A 19,660-nucleotide genomic window follows, 5' to 3' on the forward strand; every position below is an offset into this window, starting at 1 on the left:
ACGATAGCCTCAATAATTTAAAAGTGAACCAAATCTGGAGCATAAAAAAAAATTGCTGTAGAAACGGGAAGCTATTTAACCATACGTAAAAAGGCAAGCATATTTATTACATGGCTCAATAGCGTTGGTATGAAATAGAAAACTGACTTCCATTAAGTATGCAGAAAAGTCACATATTTCTATGCCATGGAAATAAAGAATCCTCATGGCCACCTTAATTTCAGAAGTCATCCCAGGGATGACAAACGTTTTTAATTGCAAAGCATGAGGACTGATTTGTGATACCGTGAACAGTGTTTGTAAGCAGCAGTCATGTGTCACCGGGACACAGAGCCACAAGCCATGCCTCCAGTGTGTTCACATTCCCACAGAACAAAACAGGAAGGAGGTTAGGAAGAAATCAGGCAGGAAGTAGACAGGCCGATGAGAATCTGAAGAATGGGACCAACCGAGAGATCTGAGAGACCAGTTTTTACTCAAAATAAAAAACAGAGCAGAATAACACGCAGAAAAGACTTGACTGCTCCTGTTCGTTTTCCGAGGAAGAAGACAGTATGACGCACTAAATAAACTCTTTACTGTTGGATGAAGCAGGAAGTCCCTTCCTCTGTTCTTCTGGCTTCGGTGTCACATTACCTGGAGTCAACTCCTTTGGGTCAGAAGTCAATCCACAGACTCAGGTCTACAGACAAATCACAACGCTAAATTTTCTCTGGGACTATTTAAACCCAACAGAATACAAAATGGTGCTCCAAATATTATTTCTGCGTTGTTTGTTTATGTGTATATAGTTCATGTGTTGTTCATGTATGTGCATATTGTTTATGACGGAAGTTTGTTACTGAAATGTTTTCAAAGCATATTTACTTCAAACTATGAGCATTATTATGTGGGGTGCATAACATGCAGTGAAATGCGTAACAAGTGCAAAAGCTGGAGAAAGAGAAATGGAAAGCTGCTATCAAAAACTTCAGTTAGGAGCTGGAGAGATGGCTCAGAGGTTAAGAGTACTGGCAGCTCTTCCAGAGGTCCTGAGTTCGATTCCCAGCAACCACAAGGTGGCTCACAACCATCTGCAACGAGATCTGGTGCCCTCTTCTGGCATGCAGATGACCCAATTGAAAAGCCAGGTGTGTGTGTGTGTGTGTGTGTGTGTGTGTGTGTGTGTGTGTGTGTGTGTGCCACTTAGAAGAAACCCACTTTTTCAGGGAGACAGAGAGGAGAGGGTCCAGTGTAGGCCAGGCTGACCTAAACTCATTACATAGCTGAGGATGACCATGAACTGATCCTGCTGCCTCTGCCTGCCACGAGCTGTGAATAGAGACGGCACTGAGAATGCAGCCCCCGGGGTCACACATGCTACACCACCACTCTACCTACTAAGCTACATCAGCCACTCAGAAACCTACGGGAGGCATGAATACACAACCGGTGAAAAGGTGAAAAGCCAGGAACGGTTATAAACACTAGAGTTGGAGAACACAAGGAAACCAGAGTGGTTATAATCATGACACAGAATAGATGCCAGAGCAAATAATATCACCAGAAATAATAAAAGCCATTTCCTAGTTATAATGAGGCAATTCATCAGAAGCACAAAAATTCTAAATATTTCTGCACTATTAACAAGGCTACAAAAACATGACATAAAAAAAAGCTGATAGAACACCAAGAACAAATAAATATAGAATTACCCTCATAAATTTCAATACTCTTAATAATTGATGGCTCCATTTGAATTTAATTTATAGACAGATTAACCCAAAATATACTATTCAAACTTTTGAGAAGATCATTTTAAACAAGATTATTGTGCTTGCAACAAAACTATTTACAATTAAATAATTTCAGAATTAATTTCTTTTCCCCAATATCTCTAAAATTCAAAACTGTTAGTGACTTATAACCCATCCCTGAAGAAGTAGAGGTTACAACTAAGTGATACAATCACTGGGAATTTGCACCCAATAAATGTTACAGTCTTGAGTTGTTCCAGCTTCAGTTATAATTCCACTTTGGAATGCTGTGTGCAGAAAAATGGGGGTGGGAGCAGCTGCTGGAGAGAGGAGTGGAGTAAGGGACATCTGATTCTAAGAATTCTATTCCTAACAAAATGTAAATGTTACATGAGACTCTCTATATATCCTGGGTACTTTCCTAGGGAGAATAGATAAATCATTCTTCTAGATCTTTGGTCTGGCCAATTATATAAAATCTACACCTTCAGAAATATTTCTCCTTGGGCTCAAAAGATGGGTCAGTAGTTCAGAGCCCGTATTACTCTTCCAGAGGACAAGAGTTCAATTCCCAGAATCCTGTCGGTGGCTTCACAACCACCTGTAATTCCAGCACCAGGGGGTCTGGCCCCCTCTACTGGACTCCCAGGCTCCAGAACATGTGCATACACCCATACACAGATACACACAAATACATGTAATCAAAATTTTGTTTTAAAATCTTATTTTATCCTATATTGTATTTCATAGTCTCTAGATATGACATGAATTGTATATAGTAGATACGTGCTCAATGAATAAATTCATGTGAGAGATTAAATCAAAGACATTGCCTATTACATTTTCACCACCATTCTGTCTAAAAGATCTCTCTCAAGAAAAAGCCATAAAAATTAGTACTATTTCCCAACATATCCGTCACTGATATTAATGTATTTCTTTCTGATGATAAGCAAGTAGCCAAGTATGATTCTGAAGGACCTGGATTGCAAAGCTTAATATTCACACAGATTTTTTTCCTACATCCACTTCAATAGGAAATGCAATAGGAATTCTACATTTACCTATAGATAACCACGCTGAAAAATGACATACTTTGACCACTAAACCAGATCATGAATTTCAAAGCAAAATACTACTGCCTTTAATGTTCATAGTCCTTTAAATGGTGTCTATCTTGTGTCTTCCAGGTCTCCTGTTATGGCTGGAGGTCTCTTCTCAGTGGATCGAAAGTGGTTTTGGGAACTGGGTGGCTACGACCCAGGCTTAGAGATCTGGGGAGGAGAGCAGTATGAGATCTCTTTTAAGGTAAGACCGATAGACTGTCCTCACTCCATATTTACAGGCAATTCTGACAGAACGCATCACTTCGCTTTGTGATCTGTGTTGTAAGTTAAGCTATTCCTCCCAAGGGAACTTATGGAAGAAAAGCAACTTTTTTCCAATGTTATAGTGAGTCACAGCCATGCTACATGCAAAAAGAAACCATCCAACTCTTGTTTATAGATGAGCAACTCAGTCTACCTACATCAACTGCTCCCCTGGCAAAGGTATTTGTCCTGAGTGCTTACAAGATAAAGGACAGACGAGTAAAGCTGAAGAAGGGAGACAGAAATTGGAGTTTTGCCTTCCATGTCCAAACAAGAGGGAGCAATTCAGATTTTGTTCTCAACCAGTTATTCCAAAATTCCAGGAACTGATAATAAATTTAAAATATCAATGACAAATTGAAGAGCAAGTTTTTTTGTTTTATTAAATTTAATTTTATTTTGAGGCGGGGTCTTGAACATAATCAAGCTGGCAACCCAGACTGAAACTATATAACCTCAAGTCTATAGTAATCTACCTGCCTCAGCATCTAAAGTGCTTAGGATTGCAAGTGTGAGCAGGTTGTCTGCAAGCAAGTCTTTTATTTATTTAATCTGGAATTGCCCATATTTCTACTTGCCTTAGTGATCAATTTTTATTTATTTATAAAATTCTGTGCTTCATTGTATACATACACACACACACACACACACACACACACACACACACACACACACACATCTTATATGTAGACAAGTTTCTAAATGGTCTTATTAAATAAGAAACACAGAGCCAGAAATTTTGGTTAAAGCCTTAGAGGGATCAGGGAAATACAGAAAGCCATCAGCTAACCTCACCTCACCAACTCCGCAGCTTTCAAAGAACTCAGCTTCCGGTCTACTCAGGCTATGCCTTGCTTTTCTGCCCTCTCATTGGCTCTTAGCCCAGCTACCTCACTTCCTCTTCCTACACAGCTCTATCACTTTCTGCCTGTCTGTCCAGACCTCCAGATCGCTATGGTTGGTACTGGGATTAAAGGCATGTGTCACCACGCTTGGCTCTATTCCCTAGTGTGGCCTTGAGACACTGAGAGACCCTGCCTGCTAAGGGATTAAGGGCGTGTGCTGCCTGACTTCTTTGTTTACATAAAATGGCTGGCCTTCCCCCCTCCATCTCCAGGCAAGCTTTATTTATTAACGCACAAATAAAATATCACCACACTTATACATATACATATGTACATATTTATGATTCTGCTTCAAATTTGTGACATATGAATGCCAAACCATAACATATGAAAAAGAGTTAAAGCAAAACAAACTGTGTGAGAATTCATACTCCAAATTGCCCACATCATTTTGAAAATCGATCTTACAAAGAAAAGAAGAACTTTTTTACCTTTGTCTTGATGCTTGTTTGTATAGAAGCAAAATCTGACTCTTGTAACATTGCCATATGGAAATCCCTGGCATAAGTCAGCCTTTGGTGACTGTTTCCATTACAAAGTCCAACCAGTGCTTGTTGTAAAAAGAAACTAAACCCTGAGTCCAATTAAATCAAACACAAGAACCCAGATATAATTTTTAGAATTTATGAAGAGGGATTTTGATGAGACTATAACGTAAGCATTAATAGAATGTTATACTTTTCCTCAAGGAGTCACAGAATGAATATCCTCAAAAGAAACAGAGGTGTCACTGCAGGCCTTGGGACATCTAGAATGTTCCCTCTCACCCCTAAATGACTTTTACTAAATTGGTGCATTTTTACCCATTCAAACATACAATTTTGCATCTAAGACATTTCTCTTACCTTTGCAGTTGCATTGTTTCAAGCCTTTGGGTTTGCCAGTGTCTTTGGCTTCCTCTCTTATGGCAGTAGTTATACAGCTTGTTATGGCGCATGTGCAGAAGTAATAATCACACAGCAGCATGGCTGCATTCTTAGTGCTTTAAGCCAAATGTTGAACTGAATATTTTTGTATTAGTTGGTTTTAAAATATAACCTTAAAAGGCGTTATATTATTCTATTATATAGATGAAGAAACTGAAGCTTACAGATTTTTTTTAGATAAATTTTTAGTTTTTGTTTGTTTGTTTATGTTTTGGGATGATTGTTTGTTTGTTTGTTTTTAACTTTTATTGATTCTTTGTGGATGTCACATCATGCATTCCAACCCCACTTATCTCCCTGTCCCTTCACATCCACCCTCTGCCCTGGCAACCTCCCCCTAAATCAAAACCAAATTGAAAAGAAAAATCAAAAACAAAACAAGAGAGAGAGAGAGAGAGAGAGAGAGAGAGAGAGAGAGAGAGAGAGAGAGAGAGAGAGAGAGAGAGAGAAGACTCTTGTCATGGAAGCTGTAGCATAGCCCATTGAGTCACACAATGTACCCTTTAGTCCATTCATGTTTACTTGCAAGTGTTCATTGCAAGAGTCATTGGTCTGGCTCAAGGCCTCTGGCTTCTGCTATGCCACCGATAGGGGGCTCTCACTGGGGCTCCTTTTGGATATTCTGTGGTTGTCCTGGATCATGGAGATGTGCTGCAAGCCACAGGAAAATGTAATGGAATTCAGCTACCATCACAAAAGCTACTACTTAGAAAAGTCAAGAACTTCTCCAAAGGTCAAGCCATGGTTTAAGAAGTCTTGGTGATATTTTAGCTTTCGTATATATATTAGCTGGTTCCTAAAATGATTTTCTTGTGTACTTCCAGGAACTCCTAACAGTGTATTTATCTAAAATACCTATCATGCATCCAAGGCCAACAACACCTGTCCCCTAGGTCAGGAGGATAACTTTATTTCTTGTGCAATTTAGGATGAGACCCTCCTTCCCTACAGCCTTACTAATAGACTCCTAATTTTTTACCTAACCACTTCTAGGAATGTAGGTTGAGCACATAAATTCCCTTCTTGATATACTAACTGATCATCAGCTCTCTATTGACCTCCTGCTTTACCACTCCCCATTTGGGTTGTAAAAGAAAGCCTGGTGGTCACTGCCTGAGGAAAATTCTTACCTGCCTTTATGATCCCATAAGAGTTCAAGCCTGGTGACCTTGCTCTGCCAGACGATTGCTATTGCTTGGGTTTATTAATGGATTCCTGAGGGACTTAGGGGAACAGAGAGAATAAGGAAACAGAAAGGAGTAGAGAGAGAGGAAAAAAAGAGAATGGAAGAACCAAATGGGTAAGAACTGGAGAGGAACGGATTAGATGGGGAGAGCTAGATTGAAGGGCTAAAAGAGAATACTAGAGGAACAAGATGGAAGATGAGGAAGAGCCAGATGGGGAAGAACAAGATGAGGAAGAACAAGATGAGAAAGAAGGAGATGGGAGAGGAGCTAAGATGGGAAGGAACTAGATGGATGAGAACCTAGATGGGGCAGAACTAAGATGAGAGAATTAAGATAGAACTTAGAGGGGACAGCAGATAAATGTAGAGAAAAATCAGGAAAGAAAGGAGCTAGGCATGAGAGCAGAATAGAAGCTTATAGAGAGAGAACTGACACAATAATAAAGTGTATGGACTAAGGAGGTTCGTGTACATAGATTCGTTTCTTTTCATCAAAGATTAAATTATCAGCTGGCTGTAGATTCTTCCCAGACCCTGGGAGAGGACTATCAAGGGGCTGGTTCCCCTTAGTCCCTGATAGAGATCCTGGTGTTTTGGTCTGTAGGTTCATCCCCTTCACATGCTCCAACAGTTTATAGATTTGGTAGATGTTGGGGTGGCCACCTCATAGCCCTGGTTCTTGCCCTGGGTGGTAGCTAGGTTGGTCAGCTCACTAGCTTTCCCTCATTGTCACCACCCTGGCAAACTCTCCAGCATTGCTCTGGCTAGCTCACTCAGTGCAGCCTGCAACAAGGAACGGGGCCAGTTCTCTGGCTCTCATGTCCTCAGATCCAGGTCACCCACATTCACACCACCAGGACCCTCTCCCTTGATTGCTGTAGGGGACATACAAGGAGGAGCAGGGTCAGCTCCCCTGCTCTCATACCCTTAGGGCTGGGTCACCTGCACCCCTGTAGGTCTACTCTAGTGTGCTGTGTGTGTTGCAGCTGGTGCGAGGCAGGGCCAGTTCTCTCACTCCTGTGACCCTGTGGCAGACAAGAGGGTTTCTTTAGGTTTTAAAGATTAAATAGAGACTATACTTTCAGGGATAGTATCTATGATTAAATAATCAAGCATCAATTGTTGTTGGAGGGCTTCTCTCCAGGTGCCACCAAGCCCCGCAGTCCCACAATCCATGTATAAAATAATCACTCAGACACTTATATCACTTATAAACTGTATGGCCATGGCAAGCTTCTTGCTAACTGTTCTTGTATCTTAAATTAACCCATTTTTATAAATCTATACCTTGTCACGTGGCTGGTGGCTTACCAGAGTCTTTATATGCTGCTTCTCCTGGCGGTGGCTGCAGTGTCTCTCCTCAGCCTTCCGCTTCCCAGAATTCTCCTCTCTCCTTGTCCCACCTACTTCCTGCCTGGCAACCTACTTCCTGCCTGGTCACTGGCCATCAGTGTTTTATTTATATAGAGCAATATCCACAGCAATCAATACTAAACCTGGAAAAAAAAAAACAAACAAACAGGTAATGGCAATGGCTCCAGCTTGAGTACTTTATCCCCAGTTGGTGGAACTATTTGGAAAGGATTAGGCAATCTGGCCTTGGGTTCTTTTGTTTGTTTGTGATAAGTATTTTGAATCCCTAGTATTAGGTTTCCCCACCAACACAGTAAGCCAAATTGAGTCGAATCAAAAGGTAAAGGACCAGGTTTAATTTGAGCAAAGCATTCCTGGGTGATCTTGGGGGTGGGGGCGGGGATGTGGTCTTGAGCAGCTCCAGGGGAGGAGCTTCCACTTGATGGGCTTTCTGAGGGGCAGGTTTGGAAAGTGGGTTTGGGGGTGGCTGAAGCAGGGCTACTTCCTGGTGGCATAGGATGATATGGGGAGGAGGAGCCTGGAGTCAGTGAGCTCATTCTCAGCAGGAGGTATGCATGAAGAAGCATTTGGTTAACTGCCATACTAGAGACCTCAGGGATCTGTTTCTTGAAGAAGCAGAGAAGACAAGCTGCTAAAAGAAAAAAAAAAAAGAGATTGTTATCACTGGCCCTATGATGGGACTAGTCATGGGAAGAGGGGAGATTGCCAGTAAGAATGGAAAGGAGATGTGCCCTGGTTGTACTAACAAAGATGAATGAGCAAGGCAGAAGAGTAGATAGGCCTTTCATTGGGACAATTTGGAAAACCAGAGAGTGGAGGGTCCCAGTTGCTGGACAAAGCATCTATCCTGGATAGGTGCCCACTTGAGCCTGGAGACATGGTACCAGCATTGATGTCTCAGGACCTTGGGGGATGGGATGCCAAATCAGGGGATGGTGTGTCCCAGGAATACTTGAGCCATTACATCTGCTGTCTTCCTAGAGGTGGGAAGTGCCTTCGCTCATCCTGTAAAGATGTCAACAAGAGTTAAGAGATAACAGAGCTTTTTATGACTGGGCATGTGGGTAAAGTCAACCTGCCAGTCAACCAGTTGGTGTCCTTGGTTGGTGTCCTCATATCTGGGGTGCCCTCTGTGTGTTGGCCTTGGTTCAAGTCTGGCAGGAAAAGTAGACCTGTAAAATAAGGGCTGGAAGATGGGTGGGGTCGAAGAGGAGCTCTAGAAATTGATATTAGTTTCCACCAGGCCAGATTTCTTGATACAGTAGCAGAACTCTTTCCCCAGGAGCCTGCAGATCGCTGTAAACAGGTGGAACATATTGACACGTTGGTGTCATAGCAAAGGCTATGTCTTTGAGTTAAAGGCATGAACATTTTTCCTTGGGCCTAGTTTTAGCCAATGAAACATACCTTTATGTCTATACCTAGAAGACAAACAGAAGAAATTTACTGAACAAAAGAGGTTGAGCAAGTGAGGGAGGAAAGAGGCTGAGGAGCAAGGGAGAAGGAACAGAATTGAACACGCCTGCAGGCTTCCATACTATCTTTAATGTTAACCAGTTTCAGAGGGGGAGGAGTTGGCATTTCAGCAGAGTTTTGCCGTATGTGGCTGGAGACAATACAGTAATGCTGAAAAAAACCTCTATGCAGTCCTAAAAGCTGGGACCAGTAAAACCTACAGAAATTTAAGAACTCTAAATACTGTAGTCAGTGCTCTATCCATTTATCGAAACTGCATTTATCAGTGCTAAAACTCTGAACCTCCAAAATTCCAGTGTAATAGCAGCATAGAAAGAGAACAGAAATCTGAAACATCTTTACATACCTTAAGTGGGAAATTACATCTGAAACCTGTTTATCCATTACTATGAAGCCTCTGAACAAGGCAAATATGTCTATATTTTTAACAAGAAACTTAACTAATGAACTAATGAGCACCAAGGTGACTGTAGCGTTGGGGACCCAGGGGGAGAGCTGTTAAACTGGTAAATCTATCAGTAACCTAGTCATCAAACACCATCAGATCTGAGAAGGATAAATTCCACCTGGGTAAGCAGAAGTGAGTCAGCTTTCCACTACCTGGGCAGCTACACCAGGTTTCTCCATGGTCATTGGAGACAGGGCTCCCAGGGCAGTATCAGTCTTCATCTGCAAGGCCCAGAAGATCTGACAGACTTTCGTGTAGACTAGAAATTTGTCTTGGCAAAGTAGGGCAATCAATTCCCCAGTGTCCTGCTTGTCCACAGTCTGGACAGTAGCAGTTAAGGTGCAAGGCAGTTTTCTGCTCCGCAGCTGACTTGGCTACATTTAAAGCAAGCTCCAGGCAGAGGCTTTTCTACAGCCTTCCATCTTCCTTGGAGGAGATAGGGGAGGCTGCCAGGAGCTGGCACGTCTCTATCATGAGAAGCCCTTTTTTTCTAATGCCATATTCTCAGATCTCTGAAGCATTTGAGGATCAGGGAATCATTATCTGTTAGGGATAAGCAGTTGATTATCTCTAGAAGGCAAAATCCAGTTTTCACAATGTAATCAATTTAAGTGTTTCTAAAATCAATACCAAGGGGATTACTCTTACATTACAAAATCTGGCTGCCAGCAAGATGCATCCCAGTACATGAATGCGTGGAGGTGCAACTTTAATACCTCAGTAAACCAGCATTGTTTTAAATCCTATTTTTTATAAATTATTTTTAGGACAGGACAGGAATTTATCATACAGAACTCCATCCTAAACTAAAATATCTTGGAAACCTGTTGTCTCTTGGTGAACCCACTCCATGTGGTCACCTTTATTCAAGATGGCAGTGAAGTCAAGGACGGTGACTCCCTCTTCTCCATCCTTAGTCAAAATGGTGGCTGTCCGTGTGTTCTTAATTAAGGTAGTAGAAGACCACATGTTGTTTTCCAGAGCAGTTCCAATTTGGAGTTACCAGGTTTAAGATATATATATTTTAAACTAGCAGCAGAACATGTATACTCAGGCATCTAAGACCAGTCAGAAACAAGAGTACAGTGGCCACATCTCAGTCCATACACACAAAATAGGATTTTTTTTTTTAATACAAAGAGAAACAAAACTTTTGGGGAGAAATCATGTCAGATGACCAACTTAAAATCCTGAAACAAAAGGTAACAGTATAAAGCAGCATGTAAGAAACCATAGGAATAAAAAACTTCCTAGAAATGAGGAAGTAGAGCTGTAGAGACCCTGGAATGTGGGTCTCCTAGGCTGTTGGGGGAGGGTAGCAAATAGCCATGTGCTGAGCATGAAGCTTGTCTCCAGTTTTCATTTACAAGTGGTAACAAATGGAAGAAGGAGACATTTACGCAGTTTAGGGTGAGAGAGCAGGCAGGAACAAAAAGAACGTGCCTATTGCAGGAAGAATCCCAGCGTGGCCAGCCCAAACGCCAGGGAAGCCTGGTGAGCAAAGGCAAAGTGGGCACCCTTGGGCGAGCCCTGCCAGGGTGTGCCAGGAAGAGAAAAGGGCAGGAACAGCAGAGTTAGTGCGTCAGAGAAACTGGGAGGATGATTGAGTGAAAGGTCATGGTGGAGCGAAGGCGTGAGAAGCAGGTAGGCAGGCAAACAGGGAAGGGGAACTTGGAGATGCAGACAGACAGGGGAAAGGGGAAGGGGCGGGAATGCAATGCTCAGCTCAAACCATCCTATAGTGTGAGACAGTCCCAATTTGGATAAATTTTATAGGAGACACCCCAAGGGTGTCTGGGGATCGGACTTGGACCGGCAAGTACCCATTCACAAGCAGGAGACCAAAGGGTACAGAACCTCCTCCAGTTCTATAAACCTATGGCTGGGAGCAGTACAGGGGCTGATTCTGTGCAGAACACCTCCCGAGCAAGGGAACTCCAAGGGCCAGGAGCTGTCCCTGCTCCACAAATGGGCCTGAGCTACCTAGCGCTGCAGTGACCCGGCACATAACCCAGAAGCCTTTGACTCAGAAGAGGTCAAGAGACTCAGAAGAGATCCTGGATCTCTTGCAGGCTTTTGGTTTGGAAATAGGTGACTTATGAGCAAAAGCTGGCCCAGTGTGGGGGAGGCAAGGCAGACGGGAGAGCGCCTTCCCACATTGCCAGGGGATCGGCAGGGAAGGCACCCACATGGCCGGCGACTGGCCGGGGAGGCCCGTCTCTATCCTGATGGGCACCAGATGATAAGTACTTTGAATCCCCAGTATTAGGTTTATCCACCAACGCAGTAAGCCAAATTGAGTCAAATTAAAAGGTAAAGGGCTGGGTTTAATCTGAGCAAAGCATTCCCAGGTGATCTCGGGGGAAGGGAGGAGAAATCATGTGGCAGGTCTATGGACCGGAGCTTAAATACCCTCTAGGCTGGGGCTTGAGCAGCTCCAGGGGAGGAGTTGCCGCTTGGTGGGCTTTCTGAGGGGCAGGATTTGGACAGGGGGGAGTGGGGGATGAGGTGGAGCTTCCAATGGAAGAGTGATTTGTTTTGTTTTGATTTTTTTAATTTATTCATTTATTTTACATTCCTACCCCAGTTTCCCCTCCCTCCTCTCCTCCCATTCCCTCCCACCCACCTTCCTCCCACCCCTGCTCCCATCCACTCCTCCCCTGTTTCTGTTCAGAAAGGGGCGGTCCTCCCATGGGTGTCAACAAAGCATGGCATATCAAGTGGAGGTAGGACTAAGCTCCTCCCCTTGTATTAAGGTTGGGCAAGGCAACCCAGTGTGAAGAATAGGTTCCCAAAAGCTAGCCAAAGTGTTAGGAACAGGCCCTGCTCCCACTGCTAGGAGTCCCACAAGTAGACCAAGCTACACTGTCATATGTATGTAAAGCCTAGGTCCATCCCATGCAGGCTCCCTAGCTGTCAGTCCAGACTCTGTGGGCTCCTATGCTGTGGGATATCCTGTATGCTGTGAATATATGTTGCTACGATTGATTGATAAATAAAACGCTGATTGGCCAGTAGCCAGGCAGGAAGTATAGTGTAGGTGGGACAAGAGAAAGGAGGATGTTGGGGAGAAGAAGGCTGAGTAGTCAGGAGATGCTGCCAGCTGCCACGAGGAGAAGCATGATGTAAAATAACGGTAAGCCACGAGCCACATGGTAAGATATAGATTTATAGATATGGGTTAATTTTAGATATAAGAAGCAAGAAGCCTGCCACAGCCATACAACTTATAAGTAATATAATTCTCTGTGTGTTTACTTGGGGGAAGTGAGTGGGAGAGATTTGTCCCAACTGCCAGCAGGCTAGGACACAAGAAAACTTCAGCTACACTCCTATGAGCCCAAGTTAGTTGTTTCTATGGGTTCCCTTGTGGGCTCCCTTGTGGGATTGTGGCTATAATCCTTCCTCCCTCTCTTCAACAGAATATTCTGAGCTTAGGCCACTGCTTGGCTGTGGGTCTCTGAATCTGTTTCTACTAGTTATTAGATGAAGACTCTCTGACAACAATTAGGGTAGTCACCAATCTGATTATTGGAGATGGCCAGTTCAGGCTACGTATCCACTGTTGCTAGGAGTCTTAGCTGAGGTCATTCTTGTTGATTCCTGGGAGATTCCCTTGCAACAGGATTCTACCTGACCCCAAAATGCCCCCCATATCAAGACATCTCTTTCAGTACTCTCCCCCTTCATCCACTCCCCAACCCAATCCCCTATGTTCCCATCCCCACCAGCCCCCAGTCTATCCAGGAAATCTCTTCTATTTCCCCTTCCCAGGGGAATGCATACATCGCCCCTTTGGGCCCTCGTTACCCAGCTCCTATGGGGTTCTGGGCAATCTGACCTTGTTGGAGGTGTATCAGCTTTGAGGTCTCAAAAAGCCCACACCATTCCCAGTTAGCTCTCTGTCTTGTGCTTGTAAATTAAATGTAAGCTTTCAGCTGCTGTTCCAAAGCCACATCTGCCTGCCCGATTCCATGCTCCATACTGTGATGGTCATGGACTGTAACCCTCTGGAACTGTGAGCCCCAAATTAAATGCTTTCCTGTAGAAGTTGCTGCCTTGGTCATGGTATTTTGTCACCACAACAGAAAACTAATGAAGACTATATCCAATCCTTACCCACCCACATTCTCAACTTCCCTGTCAGCCTTTTGGCCCCTGAATAATGAGTTCTCCCATACATACAGCTAATGACCTGGAATCAATCCCTGGAATGCATGTTAAAAAAAAAAAAAAGCCAGACGCAGTGGTATACATCTGTAATCCTAGAACTTCTATGGTAAGAGAGGAGGCAAAAATAAGAATATTACCTCAACACTTCAGTGCAGCTAGCCTGTAGTAAATACATAAAGAAAGCATTTTAAGATAGAACACTATATTGATCATGGTATTCATAAAACACTGCATTGCTGCATCTATTTTTCCCAGACTTGAAAGAATACATTTCTTTTTTGTAATTCAAGACATTTTCCCTAGTACCCTCTTAATATTTGAATGCCTGAAGTTTAAAATGTTGAGATAATTTCTAATAAGAGATACCTGTCCTTGAGTAACGGCAGGCTGATAAGCAAAACTGCTATTGAAAATATGAAGACTGTGGGTTATACAGTTGCATTGTAAATCACAAAGGTACGTTTCCAGGCAAGTATAACCTTTCATCTCACTTCCATGTCACTTATACCCATCACATCTCTTCTGGATGACCCCAGATTTTATTATCCCATTTCCTGTGTTTCAGTTGTCTGTCATTGGATAGGATATAATTGGAATGTAGCCCTGTTGTCTTTGTCTAAAAACCATGGCAACCACATTGGAAGTTCAGGACTGAATTGCTCTAAGCTGTTTGGTTGGGATGACAGATCCTTTGGTGACAGTTACATCTTAGCAGGGTGCCCAATGAAGACACGTCTCTTCATTCTTGATCCTGTTTACTGACCCCGGGCTTCCTGTCATTCCCTGTTAGGATTTATGAAGGAGGTAAACTTGATCAGGTTCTTAGGTAGAATGTGCATTGAAGCAAGAATTTGTGCAAAAGGAATCAATCAAAGGCATTATACACAACTAGCTCTATGAATCACAATAAAAAAAGAAAAAAATCAAACATCTGGTTTTTGGACATATTCCATAAATTGTGGTTAATCTTCAGTACACGATACTGTAAGTTCAAATTGATGAGCACTTAAGATCCATGAAACAAAGGTAGATGGTTGAAGCTTGCTAGTGGCATTTTATGCCTTAGTACAGAGGTTGCTCTAAGTTGCAACTCAAATATTAGCATTTAAAATTTTTGTAAGTGGTCATTATCAGATACCTATGCTGCACGCTTACTCTTCAAAGAATTGCTTCACAGAAGTTTCTGGCAATTGGCAAATGAAAATATTCCCAGGAAATTCTGTCTCATATGAAGGACTGAGTTTCGGGTCAAACACCTCCCTAGATACCTTTTTTTGATTTCTCTGAAAACGTGACTCCAGCAGACGAGTAGATTTCATATTAGGATGTAAAAGCCAGACAGGATAACTTTGAGGAGTTTTCTGAGGAAAAGCAGTGATCTGCCTGCATTGCACCCAGTGGTTATATCTCTCTGCATGTATCTGGACCCCTGTGATGCTCAGAATCATCAGATGTCTTTTAAATCACACCAGGTTAGCCAGTTGCCAAGGAGAGAAGACATCATTTAATCAGTCAATCAACCAGCTTTTTTTGTTTGGTTGGTTGTTTTTTCCTGGAACTCAGTCTATAGCCCAGGCTGGCCTTGAACTCACAGAGATCAACCTGGCTCTGCCTCCCGAGTGCTGGGATTAAAGGCATGCGCCACCACTGCTGGTCAACCAGGTTTTGTTGAGCACCTTATTTCCACTAGGCAAGGTTCTGGGTACTTCAATGTGTAGCTGCCACTAGGAACAATGGGGAGACAAAGACAAAGAATCTTGTGGAGCAGGAGGTTTCTCTGGTCCCCCACCCCCACCTCATGGTCCCACGTTCCTCTGATCCCATCTGGCCCTGCCGTCCTGCAGCCGCTTATAAAATAATTACTCAGAGGCTTAATATTATTTATAAGGCCTCTTGTTAGCTAGCTCTTATATCTTAAATTAACCCATTTCTATTAATCTATGTTTTGTGACATGTTCCATGGCTTTACCAGTCTGCTGGCATCTTGCCCCTTGGGTGGCAGCCTGGTGTCTCTCCAGACTCTGCCTTTCTCTTTTCTGTCTCCCCTTGGATTTCCCCCCTGCCTCTAAGCTGCCTTGCTGTAGGCCAAAGCAGCTTATTTATTAACCAATGGGAACAACATATATTCACAGCCTACAGAAAGACATCCCCCAGCGAGAAGGTAGTCCACATGTTTAAATATCGTCCTCCAGGGATGCTCCTGTGCGAGTCTCCATCGCCTCCCCACACCTGGTCCCTCCCCTGTTTTCTGGCCACTCCTCTCTCCCCATTTCACTGTCCTGTAGTCTCTCTTAAAGGGACCATGAGAGAAGCCATCCTTAAGTAAGCCTGTGGGTTTTGTAAAACTGTGGTCTGCTTTGGCATAGTAGAGAGAGAAAATGCTCCTGAGATTTTATAAAAGGAAGTAAATGGATGGAAAATATGTTACATATAAGCATATAAACACTTCAGGTTAAATTCCTGCCACAAATATTGACTAGCACATATCTGAGGTTCTTAAAGACAATATTCATCGGTAACCATTTTTTCTGTGTCCCTCTACAGCTTATGAAGTCTCTATTAGACAACCTGTGCCCCAAAATCTCTAACCATTCTTTCCTTCCTGTGGTAATAACTACTATCTTGTCCCTTAACAAGAAAAAGTAATGAGTTGGTACTTAAAGGTCATTGGACTTAATTTTTTATCCCATTCAACACTAGTGCAAGATTTAAAAAAAGAAAAAGAAAAAAAAACTCTACTTCATAATTGTTAAGACAAGTTATTATCTAGTTAATATCAAACAAGGATTTAAAATTGGATTTGTTCCTAAAATCATTAACCTATTTTCTCTTAGCTGAAAAAGTTCTTAAAAAATGACTGGTGGCCATTTTTAAGAGAAAATACAGGTGATATTTGTTAAATATGAGATTTGACCATTCTTCTGATAATTTAATGTAACACGGAATTTTTATTATTTCAATAAAGATTAAGTATAGTTAATAAAACTATTCCTGAGCCCAGAACAATCAGTTTTAATAATAGTTTTAATTGTTTATTTGAACAATGCCCATATATCATTTACTTATATATCTGACATTCTTTCTTATTTATTTATATTAATTAATTAATGTTTTACCAGCCTGATCATACTTTCCCCTCCCTCCTCTCCTCCCAGTCCCTCCCTCAACCCCACCACCCATCCACTCTTCCTCCTTTCTCTTCAGAAAAGGCCAGGCATCCCATGTATATCAGCCAGCCATGGTATATCCTCATAGATTGTCGCCTAGCCCAATTGCCATCAAAGAAGCTTCACTCAGCAGCAGATGGAAACAGATGCAGAGACCCACAGCCAAACCTTAGGTGTACCTCAGGGAATGCTGCAAAAGACGGGGAGGATTGTGAGAGCCAGAGGGGCCAAGGACACCACCAAGAATCAACTAACCTGGGTTCATAGGGCTCATAGAGACTGAACTGCCAACCAGAGAACTTGCATGGGACTGATCTAGGCCCTCTGCATATATGTGACAGTTGTGTATCTTGGTCTTCTTGTGGGACTCCTAACTGTGGGAACAGGGGCTGTCTCTGACTCTTTTGCCTGCTTTTGGGACCCTTTCCTCCTACTGGGTTGCCTTGTCCAAACTTAGGAGAGGAGGTGCTGCAATAGTCAGTTCTTTACTGAAACAAGGGAACTGCCATCACTTAGGACAACTCATCAAATTAGATGTGGCAGCATTTAATCTCATCGCAGAACTTCAAAAGAACACATTTTGTTTGTTTATACTTAATGTGAACTCTAGAGCCAAAAACAATTGTAAAAATTAACTACATATAAAGTTTCCCTTCATGGCATACAAGCCACCAAATACCCATTAACTATGTTTCTAACTTAATAATTGAATGTTATGCATTTACAATGACTTTACAAGTTTTAAGATATAAAGGAATGGTCATTTGTTAAAGGTCACTCAAAATAAGCAATGAGGGGGAAAAAAGAAACAAAATCTCCTGATTTTGTCCTTAAACCCTCAACCACATGCATAAGGAAGGTGAACATGTGCCACCATGGTAAGTTCAGTGGTGGTAAGACATGGTCAATGAAACGGCCACAGCTTCAAGTCTCACTTGGAGTCAGAAGCTCTCAGTTCTCCAAAGTTCTCCAAGCACACCTGAGGGAAAGCAGAGATTCTCTGTTGAAAATGATGACACCTATTGGTGTGTGCTTCTCCAAATGGAGTTGGGCACAGTGACGGGTGTGGGGCAGTTCTGAGAGACGGACTTCACAGACAACCAATTTGCAGGTTATTGGTGAGGCAGGATGGAAGAAAATATTCAATATTGTTAACAGTCCTGAGAAGCCATCCCCCATTGGGTATAGAGAAGTAATAGCTAACACAATTCACTTTTCTGGGAAAGGTGTGGCATAAAATTGCTATGTCCTGGCCTAGCATTGTTCTCACAGAAATCCTATAAGGGTGAATGGTAAGAAGAACCAACAACACTCACAGATGACTAACAGGTTTTTTTCCACTTATTCTTTGAGAATTTCATACATATATACAATAAAATATGATCCTAGCCATCCCATATTTCCTCCCTACACACACCCACATTCCCCTAAACACATCCTCCGTTCCATGTCCCCTTCTTTAAAAAAAAAAAAAAAAAAAAAAGTAAGTCCAATTAGTGTTGCCCATATGTGCACAGAGTGGAGCCATCCACTGGAGTCTGGGCAACCTACCAGTGACCACACCTCCAAAGGAGAATTTTTCTCCATCTCCCAGTAGCCGTCAGCTTCCAATAATAACTCCTTAGTTACATAATCTTCCCCCATTCATGCTGAAATGTTGATCATGTGCACATAACCACACCTGTTGTGGTTCATGCACACAATTGTCATGGCATGTCCAGAAGACAGCACGTGTCACAGAGTTCCTCCCCATCCTCTGGAGCTTACCTTCTACCAATAACAACACAATGGCAGACTTGTGATACCTGCTTCTCAGTTTGCTTTCAACTGCTGTGATAAAACACCATGGCCAAAGGCAACTTGGAGAGGGAAAGGTTTATTTCACCTTACACTTACACAGACCCTCACTGAGGGAAACCAGGGCAGGAACCTGGAGACAGGAACTGAATCAGAGACCACAAAGGAATGCCATTTGCTGACTTGCTCCTCCTGGCTGGCTCAGTTTGTTTCCTTATACCACTCAGGACTCAGAGGAGAGCTGAGCTCTCCTCTATCAGTTGGCAGTCAAGAAAATGCCCCACAGCCTTGATCACAGGGAACCTAATGGAGGTATTTTCTCAGTTGAGAGACCAATTCCCATTTGACTCTAGTTTGTATCAAATTCACCAAAACAAACAAAAAAACCTAAAACCCTAACCAGGACACCAGTATTCAGAAGGCTGAGATGGGAGAATTGTGAGTTCTAGACCAGTCTGAGCAACATCTTGAGATCCCAGTTTAAAAATAAATAGATAGCCAGGTATGATGGCTCCTGCCTTTAATGCCAGTACTTGGGAGGCAAAAGCAGGAAGCTCTCTGTGAGTTCAAAGTCAGCCAAGGCTACATAGTAAAAATAAGTAATTATGGGATTTATCTAAAAAGAAGATAGTATATAAAATGTATACAAAGGAGAAAGAGGAGGAAAGAACAGAGCAAGGGGGAAAATGATTTTGCTCTGAGTCGTCATGTTTCAAGAAGGTTCATGAAGCAGAAGACTTTGTCAATGATGATGAGATGCTGACACTTAAGAACGTAAGATGGATATCAAAATGACAACATAAGAAACAATAACAGCTACAATATAAGGGAGTAGCCAAATAAAACCCGCTGCTGCTGAAATGAAGGTCATTAGAAGAAACAAAAAAGAAACTGGGGAATTCTGCAAACATTTAGGCATATGAGGAGTAAGGTGGAGAAAAGGGAATAAAATTAGATTAAAGACAAGGAAATCTCAAAAATCATAGCAAAATTATATCCGTCTTAGGGAAAACACCGAGATTAAAATGTCATATGTTAGAACACAGGAGCCGCATTCAGAAGAAAACCAAGATTCTGAAGTGTTCACATCTCTGTGAAAAGA

General features: G+C 42.4%; 1 protein-coding gene across 1 annotated transcript in view; it reads left to right on the forward strand.

Moving 5' to 3' along the window:
* The window catches only part of Galntl6 (polypeptide N-acetylgalactosaminyltransferase like 6), a 1,076,513-nt gene that overhangs the window by 957,880 nt on the left and 98,973 nt on the right, over positions 1–19,660 (forward strand). Inside the window, exon 7 of the mRNA XM_076553306.1 lies at positions 2,927–3,044. Within this exon, the coding sequence (XP_076409421.1) occupies positions 2,927–3,044 (118 nt within the window). The remainder of the gene's footprint in view (positions 1–2,926; positions 3,045–19,660) is intronic.

This window comes from Peromyscus maniculatus, chromosome 17, assembly GCF_049852395.1.
Source record: "Peromyscus maniculatus bairdii isolate BWxNUB_F1_BW_parent chromosome 17, HU_Pman_BW_mat_3.1, whole genome shotgun sequence".
Classification (NCBI taxonomy): Eukaryota; Metazoa; Chordata; class Mammalia; order Rodentia; family Cricetidae; genus Peromyscus; species Peromyscus maniculatus.